Source organism: Vipera berus (assembly GCF_964194415.1).
Source record: "Vipera berus genome assembly, chromosome: 2".
In the NCBI taxonomy this organism is placed as follows: Eukaryota; Metazoa; Chordata; class Lepidosauria; order Squamata; family Viperidae; genus Vipera; species Vipera berus.
The window spans coordinates 195,216,758-195,231,753 of NC_138203.1; the positions used below are offsets into that span (position 1 = coordinate 195,216,758).

General features: G+C 38.1%; 1 protein-coding gene across 1 annotated transcript in view; it reads right to left on the bottom strand.

Moving 5' to 3' along the window:
* STK32A (serine/threonine kinase 32A) overlaps window positions 1-14,408 on the bottom strand; it is a gene marked incomplete at its 5' end in the record, with an annotated part of 66,974 nt that extends 52,566 nt beyond the window's left edge. The window contains one exon of the mRNA XM_081316985.1: window positions 14,357-14,408. Coding sequence (XP_081173111.1) covers window positions 14,357-14,408 — 52 coding nt within the window. The remainder of the gene's footprint in view (window positions 1-14,356) is intronic.
* Between the last annotated feature and the right edge of the window lie 588 nt (window positions 14,409-14,996).

Consider the following 14,996-nt stretch of genomic DNA (forward strand, 5'->3'; position numbering starts at 1 on the left):
AGTTGACATCCACAAATTGTAAAAGAGCTAAGGTTGCCTACCCCTGATCTAGATGGAGATAGATCAAGAGATTTGCTAACTCTTTAGATTTTTTTGAAAAGAAGGCACATTTTGGAATTTTATAAATAATATGGCTACTAGGTAGGAAGCAGTTGCCTTTCCTAATATAGTCTTGGTAGCATTGTCAGTTGCACAACAAAGGGGTCAAATGGATAATGGAATCTGGAAGGGCACAGACACATAACACAGATACATGCTCCGTGTTGGGGATTCTGCTTGTTCAGAGAAAACTCATTAGAAATCTAAATAGATTTTCTGGTCAACTTCAGTTTCACATTTTCATGTACAAAGAAATAAAGTGATCTGCACAAACTCCAGGTACAACCATCTTAAATATTTCTTTGGGAAATATATTAGGATGGTTGTACGTGAAGCTTGTACAGGTCACTTTATTTCTCTGTACATGAAATTTGTACTTTGGGAAAAAATTTACTTAGGTTTACTTTATAGGCTCAACCCATTAATACAATAAATAAATTTCATGCCAGCAGTGGGGTATTTGGCCTTTGTGAAGAATATAATGGGGGGGGGGAATATGCAATGCAAATTTGAATCTAATTACATTATATCTTTTCTGAACAAAACATGCTGCTTCTAAGCTTAGTGAAAATCTAAGCTGGAAAGGAATGCAATAAGCTTGACCCATAAATTCTGTGTTTTGGTAGGTCTTACTTTTATGATAATTGGGATATTATTACAAGTCATAGAAGCTTTTAGCAAACTTCCTGAAATGTAATCTTTTATTTAACTGTGAATAATAACATGCAGGATCTCCCAGCAGATATTTCACATGACAACAGTGCTAATACAGTAAGTTAATAAAAAATAAAAAATAAATGTAAAATTCCCTTCCTCAAGAATATAAAGTTGAATGAAACAAGGGAAGAGAGAAATGCCCCCCAAGTACTGAAAAGTTTTATAAGGGAAAGACAAGGTTATAATTTATATATCACCCACAAACCTTGGTGATATTTTATAAACTCCCTCAATCTTATCTGAAATACAGGAAGAATTATTCTGGCTCTGACTATGCATTTAATTACAAGTCACTCTATATCAAGGTTGGAAAATCTCCAGCCTCTTTTCTCAGCTGCCTCCCCCTTTGGCCTTGAACCTCTTGTTTTTCTTTTGCTCAATACAGTATTTTTTGCCAAACACCTGAGCAGCCGGGCAGAGAAGGGGAAGCAAACTCTAAATGGGGAAAAATTAATTAGTGGTTTGCCAAAATCATATTAAGCATGTAAAATGTAAAATAACCTCCATATCACCATCCAACACCATCTCAAATTTCTAAAGCAGCCAAGAAAGGAGCTTTCAAAGTGTCCAACAAGGATACGTGTGGGTATTCATGAATGGAGAATATAATTATATAGATAAATGATTGCATGTGATGATAAATATCATCAGCTGATGATATGAAAAAAGCAAGCTTAGCTCAACTGATGAATGAAGAATGTATATGCCTTGATGAATGGGCAGATGTGTGGCTCAAAAGAGATTCCTTGAATATGAAAAGATTTTTCATGAGGGAAAGCAACCCATGGGCTGAAATAGTTCCTTACTCCTCACCTAGCCTCTAATGACCCAGGGTGTGTGTGTGTGTAGTGATTAAGGTGTTGGACTATGAGTGGTAAGACCTAAGTTCTAGCTCTCCATTAAACATAGAAGCCAATTGGGTGATCAGTCATTTGATCTTAGCCTCATCAGCATCCAGCAAACAAAACCAAGATCCTTTGTTGCATCATGCACTAACAAGCTTTGCCCTAAGAGCTCTGTGATCTCAGTCTGAAAGAAATGGATCCTGCAACCAAATGGGACAAATGTTAAGAATGACAATAACTCCTGCCTTAGCTTTTAACTCCTGCAAGGTGCGCTGATGTACAGCTGGCACACAGTTCCACCTTTAGCAAGTTACCACTGTGGCAAGAGCGGAAGGCACCTGGAGGTTGGGGAGCTGTGGCTCAAAACTCTGTCGTCTGGACAGCTCCTAGTTTGGAGGCTTGATAGCTCCTTCATCCAGAAATATATTATTTCCCTTTCTCTGTTGCCCTAGTCTATCTTTCCTTTTATTAGACCTCCATTCCACACAGTCCAGAGCTCACTTTATCTCTTTATCTCTTCCTAGAACCAACAATTACAGAGCTGATTTTTTAGACACAACTGTAATTCAGCCTCAACCTCTTACCATATTCCAAAATGCTATGCAGATGGTGAAAAGGACTCTTATAAAGAAAATGTTCAATATTTTACTGAAGTGGAACTTTAATTAATCCTCTTTAAGTATATCCTCACCCTAATTATTACTGGGTTCAGTTAACAAGAAAGCAAAAAGGTTTAAACTAAGGAAAAAAAGCTTGACTTGCCAATACTGAAATAAATTACTTTTGGCAAGTAATTCATAGACTTCCTTGCTAATTGCTATTCCTTGATTATAAAGGCCAGTTAATAGAATGTGTGTCACATTTCAAATAATCTTTTACCAGTTTTAGCCCTGTAGAAATTAGCAATATGAGCACAGTATATAATCACTATTACCCACGGAGACAAACATCTAAAGTACTTTGAGGGTTCCTGATAAGGTGGAGCAATTGGGACCTCTAAAAGTGAGTATCAACTACATATCCCCATCTTGCTAATGGGTCATCCCACCTTATCTGCTTATGCTGTGCTGGAACTGTGCAGAGCTACTTAGAGATAAGCAGCTGGCATGGAAATAATTTAATCCATTAAGGAAGTATTTCTTATTTCATTAGTCTAGGGATGACCTGAAACCATTTACTTTTAATCAATTTTCTTGTTACTTAGATTTAAGAATGACAACAAATTAATTCTCCTTTCCAACAAGTTTTTAGAGCTTGCTACTAAGTTTTGAAAAATAATCTCAAGATATGTATGAGTCTAATGATCTACCTCCCATGATTGTGAGAATCTTTCCCAAACGCTAGAGATCCTGCAAATACAGTGATTTCAACTTCCCAGATGTTAAGCCAGCAACTCATTGAAAGCTGAAGCCTACTTTTCATGGAAGATACCCAGAACACCGTTCTGCACTCCTTGAGAAATTGGCAAGGTTGAAAAAGTAATATATAATCACTGCATGTTTAATCACACTCTGTCTAAAAGCTTAGAATTGAGAGCTCATGGCAGCATCCCATTTTTTCTTCATAAAAACTAGTAGGAACTAAACCCATCGGTGAACTTCACTTAGTGGGAAATTGAAACTACATGTCTTCAGTAGATATCCGGAGCTCAGACTATTCCCAATCCATCTTAGGTAATCCAATTTGAATGGTCTTGAGAAAATCATTTTCTCTCCCATTTTATAAAAATTAAAGTGAGGAAGAAGAACACAGGCTGTCCAAAGAAATTAAAAAAAATTTAAATGGTGTATTACATGCCATTTAAATGATTATAAGACAAATGCAAAATATAACTTATTTTACTTGGTGATATCAACTTTGATGGGAATGGATTTAAATTGCTCAGTGACTCAACATCCCCTCCAAAACTTGGCAAAATAGCTTCAAATATCTCCTAACACAGAGGCAAGCAATACTGTTGAAAAGGTGATAATTAAAGTTGGTTGGAAACCAAATCATAAAGGTAGAGTTCACAAAGTTCCATCATTAAATTCTAGAATCTCTGACTAAGCTTTTCCTTCGTCAGTTTCCATCTCCAGAAGAGATGTGCCTCTGATAACGCTGCTCTATGTGACATAAATAATGGATCTCTTTACTCTAACCTTATTACCAGCAATGACAAAGGATAAATGCTTTCTGAAAGTAATTTGCAATGCCAAAACACTGAAGGAAGGTGTTGGAAAATCCCACAGAAACTTGAATGTAAACATCCGTTAGCATTATATTTTTGGTTATTAGAGTCCGACAAAGTGTACATTAGTTCAGGGCTTTTCAACCTTTTCACCCATTGTACCACTTTTAGGATATGGCAACATCCGAGTACCACCAGTTGCCTAGCAAGGTGTCAAAAATGTGATGACCAAAAAAAAAAAGGAAAAAAGTGATGAAGTACAGGTAGTCCTCAATTTACAACAGTTCGCTTAGTGACTGTTTGAAGTTACAATGGCACTGAAAAAAGTGCCCCCCAAGCCACAGCCGAGCAAGACACCTGCCTGCCCACCCGGCGGCACTCTTCCCCCTATCTGCTGGGTGGTTGCAGCAGGTTTTGGTCACTTCACATGATCCTGGGACACTGTGACCATCATAAATATGAATCAGTTGCCAAGCATCTGAATGTAAATCACAAGACCCTGGAGATGCTGCAACATTCCAGCTGATTGGCACTACTTCTGGGCTCAGCAGAAGCACCAGGATCAGTGCCGAGCTCCAGCTGGAGCCTGGTGCTGATCCTGGCACTTCCACTCAGCCTTGACAGCCCCGAAGAAATGCTGATCCTGGCACTTCCGCTGAGCCCTGACAGCCCTGCAGCTCCAGCCATCTCTTGCTCAGGCTTGTGCGGTGCTGCCACCGGTTCAGCTCATTCCCTTCCCCCGCTACTTTTCTAGGATGGTCACATGCCAATGTACTACAGGTGGCACCTGTACCGCAGGTTGAAAAGCCCTGCATTAGTTGAACTAATAGTAACAAAAAGAAGCAGGGCTTGTCAATATTACATATAAACAAAGGTTGGCAACTAACATGCTACTCAGTTTTTTGTTTTTCTAACTACTATGTAAATGCATACAAAAAGAATATATGAAATCAAATGTTTAAAAAGAACAGGTTTAAAAATGCTATCAATATTATTATTGATTGCTATCAATATTACTAACAAAAATGGATTTCCTAAGTAAAATGACCAAATTAGATGATCATCCTACATACCGTGAATTGAGTCTGCAGCTGTTTGGGACAGAAGCTACAGGTCTTGAGGAATGGGTGTGACTTATTTATTTATTTTATGTGCTGCTCATCTCAACTAGAGGCGACACATACAATACTTGCTTTTTCCTTTGGTGCTCTCTGCCATATGCTTAAGGCTCAGAAGAGCAATGGACACATTTCTTATTATAGACCTGTGGCAGAAAGAAGGCTATCCTGATGCCAAATCATCACTTATGAGGTAATATCTCTTATTTAGATTGTACATATAAGAGAATCAAGCTATGATGACTATGCAAATCTTCAAATGAAGTAATTTGGGATGAACAAGGACATTTATGAAGCACCTCTTTCATTTAAAGAATTTGCACATGACTTGCTACTAATGAAAAATTCTGTAGTATTCGAAAAGAGGAATTATGTAGCCCATTCCATTGACCAATAAATAACATTAGGTACTTTCTTTTTTTTATTAAAACGTTTTACAAACATTTTTAAATACAAAAAACTCCCTCCTCCCCCTCCCCTCTCCCCAACCCTCCCCTACCCTCCCCAACATTAGGTACTTTCTGTAGGTGCCAAGGTCCAGTATTATCAGATTCACCAGAGATCACCTTCACACATTAAAATTGGGTTGAGTTGCTTGCTTTTTGAGCAGAAACATTGCAGAATAAATTAATGGTGCTTGACAATCATGGTAACTACCTGTTATGAGCCTTTACTGACAAAGGCCAGAATTCCATAATATAAATGAATTATGCCTATGCCACTGATCTCTGGACTAGCATAAAGCTCAGAAAGATGGACCAATGAGGAAAGTTTTCAGAGGAATATGATATCAGTTTTTAAAAACAGTGTAGGAAAGACTGAACTGAATAAAAAAGTGAGGCAAGCTGTATCAAATTAAGAGTGGATGATTGTTGTAAAACCATCTGTACCAAGAATTCTGAAAATATGAGGAGCAGGGTCAAGAATCAAGAATGTTTTAGGGCTTGGAATTTGTGAAACCACAACTGGCAATTATTACTCCTCTTTTTTCCACAATCAAGTACCCATGACCAACAGCTGCTTCCACTGATCAGTAAACAATCACTTGCCAGCATCATAAGAGTGCTACTTATCAGCAGAACTGTTAAAAGTAGCTCTGTTCTTGGGGAGAACCTTCATCTATTTTTAAAAGTTAGCAATTTCTACAGGAAAAGATCTGTCCTAATTGTAAACAGGAGGTTACACTTGATACTGTTGCTCTGTTGTTGTTGTTGTTGTTGTTAGCTGCGAAGTCGTGTCCGACTCATCGCGACCCTATGGACAATGTTCCTCCAGGCCTTCCTGTCCTCTACCATTTCTGGAGTCCGTTTAAGCTCACGCCTACTGTTGCTCTATGAGGTAATAAATCATATAAGGCAGAAAAAATGGTTGGTTACATATGAAACATTTAAAATGTGGTTTTTTTTCCCTCTTCATCACTGTTGCATCCAACAGTATGGATTTCTCTCATGGCATCACATTGCTCATGCCAAAAGATTCCACAAGCCTGAAGAAGAGACTTAGAAGCCCTGCACACATATGAAGTGGTGTTTGAGGGGTTTTTTTCCAATTCAAGAGACTACCAGTCCATGGAAACTTCTTGGTCGGAACATCTTAGTTCCTGAAACATCACAGCAGTTTCAGACAGAAGGACCTGATGGCCTTCTGTCCACATTATTGGAGAGCTGTTCATTGGTTGGGGTTCAAAGGCAGAAAAATGCAACTGGAGGCTATGTTCATGGTTTCTTTTGCCTTCGGATCTGAAGTGTTGTGCAATGACAGCAAATACTTAGGTTGACTAAATAGAGCTTTCAGTCCTGTGGTGATCAGGTGACAAACCATCACATTAAGCATCCAGATAGAATATTCCTGATTCTGATCTCCTTCATCAGGTTTAGTTCCACATAAAATAAGGTTGTTCCCTCCTAGCTCACCACGCTGAATTGTTTGCTTCAATCTATCAATCTTTTGAAATGGACCAAGATGTTTTCCAAAGAGGGATCTGAAAGAGAAGCAATGACTCAAGGTATTCTGTATGTGCTTAACTTCTATGTAAGTCTAGAACCAGTTTGGTCTTGTGGGGTAAGGCACAAGATTAACAACCAATGAGATCATGAGCCATGAAAGCTGGCTGGGTAACCTTGAGCTAGTCACTCTGTCTCAGCCCAACCAACTTGCAGCATTGGTATTGTGGGGAAATAGGAGGAGGAAGGTGTGTTACATATGTTTACTACCTTGAGTTATTTGTAAAAAAAATAAAGGCATGATATAAACAAAATAAATAAATAAATTCTCTTATACATTTTTGATGGGGAAAAGAGTTGTATTATTTCAAAAAATACTAATGTATATTGAGTCAGCAAGTTAAAAGAAATATATTTGTTTGCCAAGAGAATCATTTGATCTTTCAATCACCTTTCAGTTGTTTTAAATATTTTGAATATATCCAGCTGCTGTTTATTGCAGGGGTTTTGTTTTCTCCATGGGGTGTGGTTATTTCTCCAGCATTTATGTACAAAGCAGATTTGTAAATTAGCTTTTCTGATCTAGTGCCATCCAAAGAAGTTGGGAATGTAATTCTCATAAATCACGGGTGTTGAGCTCGCCATGTCACGTGACGTGTCACGACGTATCGCAACCTTTTTTGCATTGCCAGAGCTAGGGTGGATGCAGCCTCTGTGTGATGTAACCAGCCTGTGGGCCGGCAGTTTGACACCCCTGCCATAAATCATGGTATCGAATTGGTGGCGACCAATTTCAATTTACTTTAACAGATGACTGAGGCAAAGATAATCTACCATAAATTACAGAGTTTCCTCCTCAAATCCTCCACTCTGAGAAATAATACTATCCAAATACTGGTGACACACTTCCAAGACTATTTATAGGAGATGTCAGTGTGGAATGATTGTATCTATAAGAATATAATTTGTTAGTATCCAGGAAAATTTCATGGGAGTTTTGCCCCTTTATATTTTTCAATTACTTAAATGCAGACGCACACAAAATGTATCTTCTAAACGGACTTCCGCTGGCGGCGCGGCGCCGAAGACAGCCTCCCCTGGCTGCCCGCGGCTCAGCTGTTTGTTTTTTCGCCCGAAACAGCGCCGATCAGCTGTTCGGGCGAAATTGAAGCCCCCTCCTCGGGAGAAGAGGAGGGGGTGAGGCCCCAGGTAGGGGTAGAGTTCTCCGAGGCCGCCTGAGCTTCGAGCTTGGGCGGCTGAAGGATCGAACTCCCCCGAAGCCTGGGTTGCTCCCAGCTGGCCGTCGTCTCTGCTCCGAACTTCCTGGAGCAGAGCCAGGCGTCTGCGAACCATCCCTGCCTGAAGAAAGGACTATGATTTAAAGGAGCAGGCAGAGCGGTACAAGAGGAAAAGGTGAAGAGATGAAGAGGATTATTTTATTTTACTCTCAAGCTTGATGGACTATGCTTAAAACTTAAAGTGAAAGTGCGTCACAATTGTAAGTAAAAGATGGCGGCTAAACCTCCCCCTAGAACTTTTCGGAGTGCTGGAAATTCTCCGGTGCAACAACAATCATTACTGCAGGCGTTGCATTCTCCTGATGTATTGACATCGAAGGATCTTGAAAAACATACCCAGTTAATTTTGGAGTCAATGGGTGTTAAATTTGCACAGATGGAGGAGAAATTGGAGAAATTGGAGCAGAGAATGGAAGAAAGGATGGAGCAGAAACTTAGAGAGATGAAGGTAGACATTTTGTCCTCAGTGCATAAAGTAGCTAAATGTGTGGAGGTGCTGGATGATCAAGTGGAAGACTTGACTCAAAAGAATGCTATATTAGAAGCAAAAGTATTGGAAATTGAAGATTTAAAAGACAAAATGGATAGCGAACAGAGTTTGGCTCAATTTTACCAGATGCAGTTTGCTGTTAGAATTAGAGGCCTAAAAGAGAATATTAAGGAAGATTTAAAGCAGCTGGTTTCTGAGGCTTTTGAGGGGGTATTGAACCATCCAGCATCTGAAATAAAACAAGGCATGGACAAAGTGTTTCGTGTGAATTCCTGGATTGCTAAGCAGAGAAAGTTGCCTAGAGATGTGGTGGTTTATTTTGTAAAAAGGGAAATTAGAGATGAAGTTATACAAGCTGCCTATGATACTAAAGTTGTGATTGCTGGTCAAGAAGTTTTGGTTCTAAAAGAAATTCCTCCAAAGATTTTAAAGAGAAGGAAGGACTTTATATTTCTTGTGCAAGAGCTCAAGCAAAGAGATATAAGGTTCAGATGGGAGATCCCAGCTGGGTTGAGCTTCATGTATGATGGCAAAAGGTACTGTTTGGGTACTGTGAAGCAAGCGCATGATTTTTACAACAATGTTTTAAAAGCAACCCCATCAACACTTCTGGAAGCTGCAGAGGGATCTGGAGAAGGAGAACATCAAGAGGATGAAGATGGACAGATAGACGAGAAGGGTACAGGAGGAGATCAAGCTGCAACTCTTTTGGATGATCCTAGAGAACAGAGGGTGACGCGTGCTGCCTTAAAACGCTCAAAAAAGATTAAAAAATAAGACCAGTAGAAATCTATGGAACTTCCACAATATACTTATAGTCAAGTGGTAGCTGTGTTTTTAAGAGTTTTGGGATGATATCTATGGTAACAGAATGTTCAATTTGGAATTAATGGACAATTTACTACAGAGGAAGAGGAAGAAAATTTTGTGGGTTAATGCGGGTTAATTTGTGTAAGAACTATCTATTATAGCCTATTTTGGCTAGAGAGGTTAATAGGGATTGGTGCTTGTGATGTGTAAGTGAGAATATGTCTAGGTAATAGTGAAATGTGGAAGAACATAGATGGGAATGATGCTAGTTTTCTTTTATTTTAGTTCTTTATACATATTTAGTATTGTTAAGGATTGGTTTACTCTATATAAGCTAGAGAGTGATGGATTTTAGAGTTTATAATTGTTAGTATATGATTGTTTATGATTGCTTTTTAGATATATACCTTGTATTTTGCTCTGGGAAGTCGGGGGGGGGGGAGGGGGGGAGGAGGGGAAGTAGAGGGGTGGGAGGCAGGGGAGAGAGGAGGGAGAGGGGGAGGGGGGGAGGTAGGGAGGGGAGGAGGGAGGGGGAAGGGGGGTTTTTCAAAGGAAAATTGTATTTTAAATATAATAAAACCAAGTACTCTCTCGGAAAAAAAAAAAAAAAAAAATGTATCTTCTAAACAATAGCATTATTAATTTTGAAATGTAGCCAACAGTTATTCTAGCCAAATATGGAGTAATTGTTGTCCATGCACTTGCTCAGCATTTATTACAGGGTCCAAAGCCATGATGTGCAATAATGGAAATGGTGACATTCAGAGGGCATCACTATAAATCTACTAAGTACACAAACAACCTAATCATCAAAGAATGTGTGCCAGCAGGTAGACCCCTGAAATGAAGAAACAAGGACCAAAGGATCCTTAAATGAAAGAAAATTCAGGGGATGGCAATTGGTAGGACTCAGAACAGAACTATGTACAAAATTAAAGAACATAATGCATATTATTGGACATTCAAGCAATATCATGGATCCCTTTCATTCAGAATTCAGCCCTGGACATGTGGTGAAAACTACATGGGCTGCTGTATGGGGTTACTTACATCAGGTTCTGAATCCAAAGCATTCAGCCTTTCTGGTCTTGCTGGAACTTTTAGCAGTGTTTAATATCATGACAATCCACGGTATACTTGTGGATCACTCATATCTGCCTGGGGTGGATTTAATGTTCCTTCCTTCCTTCCTTCCTTCCTTCCTTCCTTCCTTCCTTCCTTCCTTCCTTCCTTCCTTCCTTAAGAGGTTATTTCCAATTGTGCTAGGGGATAGGTGGTTGAACAAATGGTCCCTCTTCCTCTGACAGTCCAAGCCTGCAACTTGAAGATTCTCCTGGACTCACTACTGTTGTTTGATTAGCAGGTAGAGACCATTGGAAAGTAAAAGCCAAGTTATCACTCTACTTTGGTTCAAGTAGTCCATGCACCAGTTATGGTCCTGTTGGACCTGGAGGACTTAATTATGAAAATGTATGCTTTTATCACCTGAAAGTTGAGCTATTGCAATGCATTGAGGCCGATTTAAAAAATGATGCAGAAATGGCAATTTATGTGCAATGCAATAGTCCACATATTGGAAGCTTGAAATAATTCACTAGCTTTATCCCATTCCCATAGGCAACTCCATGATGCGTAAGACTTTACTGGGTTAATATTCCTTGATTGTGTGGCAGGTTTTAGCCAGACATTACTTTCAAAATAGTAAATACTCCTATACATTTCATATGTATATTTTGTCTTCCAAACATTTAGTAGGATTTAATCACTAGTGAGGGGTTTCGATCATTAGATTGCTCATCAGGCAAACCATTCATTATATGTGGTACTGCACTGACAATATATTTGAATCAAATCAACAAAGGACATTCATCATACATGTAATATAACCCTCAGATTTCTGCCAGAATAATTTTCCTCAAATCCCTCACAGCTTAAATCATTGAATTTTAGAAGTCATCTAATCAACTCCTTGCTAAGACAGAAATTCCATTACAGCTAATTATCAAACTCAGCTCAGCACTGGTAATGGCATAAAATCACCTAGGTTTTTCTTGAAGAACTGATGATGAAAAGTGCATACATTGACTTAGATTAAGTGTTCCCATGCTACAATTAATTTGATAGAGGTGGTTAAAACCTAAACATGACTTGTGAAGCCATTTTAATTTTCTAATAACATGCTAACAATCCTCCCTCCCCCCCCCCCAAGTTCCAGGTCCCAGTTAATAATATTTTCAGAACAAGTCCAATTACTAACACAGAGGGTTGAAACATCTGTATGAAAACCGGAGTAGATCCATTGTAAATAAAATCCTGAGATTCTAAAAGAATCTAAGTGGTGAGCTATCTTACACTTGAGTGCCTTGTTGATCCATATTTGGATAGGAATACAGCTTAGTTATGCAGCAAAAGAGGAAATTATGGAACCAAGCAAGAACCTCTGATATGGGAGTCATGAAGGACATGCAACCATTAAAACACATGACAGGAGAGCATAAGCTGAGAAGAACAGAACAGGCAAGTTTAGAAACAGAGAGGTGTGTAACAAGGTCTGTTGCAATAACGTTCACACGTGTCAACCATCAGTCTCCGTGAGCTGCTACCACAAAATTATGCTCCAGCTCACTCACAAGTAAACTCATCTCTCACAGGCTATGTGGCCTTTCCCTAAACATTACTCCCTTTAAAAGAGAAAAGAGGCAAAGCTGCAGTCCAGACGTGAAGATTGGTTAGGTCTATCATTGCATCATTGTTGGCAGAAAGAAGGATCCTACAGAGCCAGAACTTGTACTGAGATTAAAACTCCTTTTAATCTTAAAACAGAAACATTGTAAATGCCTCTTTTTGAAAGTTATATGAAGAACTCCTGAGAAGGGAGGGAAGGGAGGAAAAATTCCATAAACAGAAAGTTCATAATCTGATCTGAAGGATTAAACATTAGAGTTAATGGTTAAAGTTCTGTAACTATCTCATATAAAATCAATACTTTTCTAAGCAAAATAAACTATTATCAATAGTTTATATAGGAAAATGTTCCCAGTAGAAAAATTGTGTCAACAGAAGATGTTTCCATAGCAAAAAGGAGCATCTGTCTTATCCTGACTTTGCTCAGTGATTAGCTCTGGATTGTATCTAAATACATTGCTGCCTATCTCCATCTTTAATTGGATGTATTTGTCTACGAGTTAATTTGGTTATTGCAGCTGTATATTCATGGTCATCAGAGATTTTTATAGTCTTCAATGTTCTAATCTGTTTATATCCAGTTTTTACAAGACGGGCTTAAAAATGAATATCAAAACTCAGTAAAAGAAGCCAAGATTTCCAGTATTTGGCATTAATTCAATAGCTTATAACCTACCCTCATCATTAATATTACCAAACTTTAATTAAACCACTTTGGGAATGGACAGAAAACCTGTAGAACTAATTTATAAGTTCTCTCAAAGACAAATGATCCTTACAAGGATTTTGGTCCCACTCTTTAATTTCAATCCTGCAGAATATTTTCCCCGAACTCCATGGGAATGACAAAAAGACTTCCTATGCTCTTTGACTACCTTAGAAAATTATGTGTTCAGCCATTTTCCCCCACCCCCGAGAACTTTGGGAAGCTCTCAACCATCTCCATTTATCATATTTGACTTAACTTCTATATCCAACAAGGAGGGGAGTGTTAAACAGAACCAGCTCCTTTTCAAATAGCTTCTCAACTTGCTTAAGGCAAATCATTGTCTGTGGCCAGAATTAGTTTTGTTTTTAGGCTGTTTTTCATAGTGGACATGGAATAGGCAGATATTAAGTTGTAACCAGATGTAATCATAGTTCAAGTAGGCCCACTGAAATCAGAAGTACTTAATCCAATTTATTTCCATGCAATTCCTCTAAATAAGGCTATATCTGGATATAACCCATAATGAATATCAGTACACTATAAATAAGAATAATTAATAAATATCAGGATGCTGTTTTTATATAAAATTTCCAATAAAAAATTCCTGTTCACAGTTGCATGTTCCCAATATTATTCCAGAATGGAGAAATGTTTTGATGTCTTTGGATCATGTACTGTAGGAACAATAACAACTACTGCTACCTGTGTCAGATGCCTACAGTGTGTTGTCTAGTGTAATCAAGCTCTGTAGGAAGCAGTAATATACTAATAGTATTGTTGGAAGGGTCCTTGGGGATAAGAGAGGCCAACAAAACAGCTTCCAAGATCTTTCTCAATAAACCTTTTAACTGTGATATTGTATATTTCATATATTGTCAGCCATGACTTTGTTATTGTGTTTCTGAAAACATATGCAAAAAAGAGCCTTCACAATTTCAAAAGCAGAAATTGAAGACATAGTATTAATTTATAATTGATTATAGTCACAATTCATTAACAAGTAATAGAATAATTCTCATATACAAAGTAGGAAAATTTTAGTCCCAAGATCCTACAACAGTGCATCAGAGATTCAGTTCCTGTCTGCAGTTTTGCTGTATCAGATAGCAAATCAAATTACCACTTTCAGATCTGTCCCAGATCCTTAGCTGATCCCACGCAGACAGGGAATTAACAACAACAAAGAAAGAGAAGGCAGCAAACCCAATGAAATCAAAACACCTGATTTTGCTCCATAACTATCGCAAAGTCAGTTGTAATAAAGAATGCCATAGATAATAGTTCAATTACAGCACCCAAATAAGTCGTTTCCAATCTTTGTATTAGATTCCATTACCCTCATTCAGCATGTCAACAGGCTATAGTGGCTGACAGGGACATCTACTATAAACCTATATAACAGGTTAGCAATGGGCTGGGGACATCCAGTTTAACTTAGCAATGCATTTTAAACAAAGCAATCTTCATCTTACCATCTTCATTCTCATCGTATATTGGTGACTTGCTAGAGGTGTTAGCGCCCATGTTGTACTTGGCTACAAGTTCTGCATTCACATCATTCTTCAGAAGAACGGACTAAGAGCACAGCTATTTCCTCCCTCAAATGTGGCAGATCTGTAAATGTGCTTCCTGTGGATCCTGCAAAAGAAAAAGAAAAAAAACAGCATAGCTGCTATCAGAAATAAGCTTTTGAAAATCACAAATTTGACGCTAACCTTGATAATCATCAATATAATATAGTAAATGAAGGAAACATTGTTAAATAAGATAGAAAGGAACAGCTAACACAGATTTACTCCTATCAATAAAATATTTCTTAGATTAACCATATTCATTTAACTATAGCCCTTCACATGCTTCTGCCATTGACAAAACAGCTATCCTGATAAATTGCAGCTACTAAATATTCTTCCTTTTTATGTCATTTGGATATCTTCATAGCATTAGACATAAAGCTGGCAGGTACAACTTCAAAAAAGTACTGAAATAAATCTTACCTGCTCTATCTATAACTGAATTGAATAAAAACCTTTCTTAATTAATACTTAATTAATACTTTTTTAATTAATACTGTATATTCAAAAGAAAGTACACTAAACTAATACCTTCCTA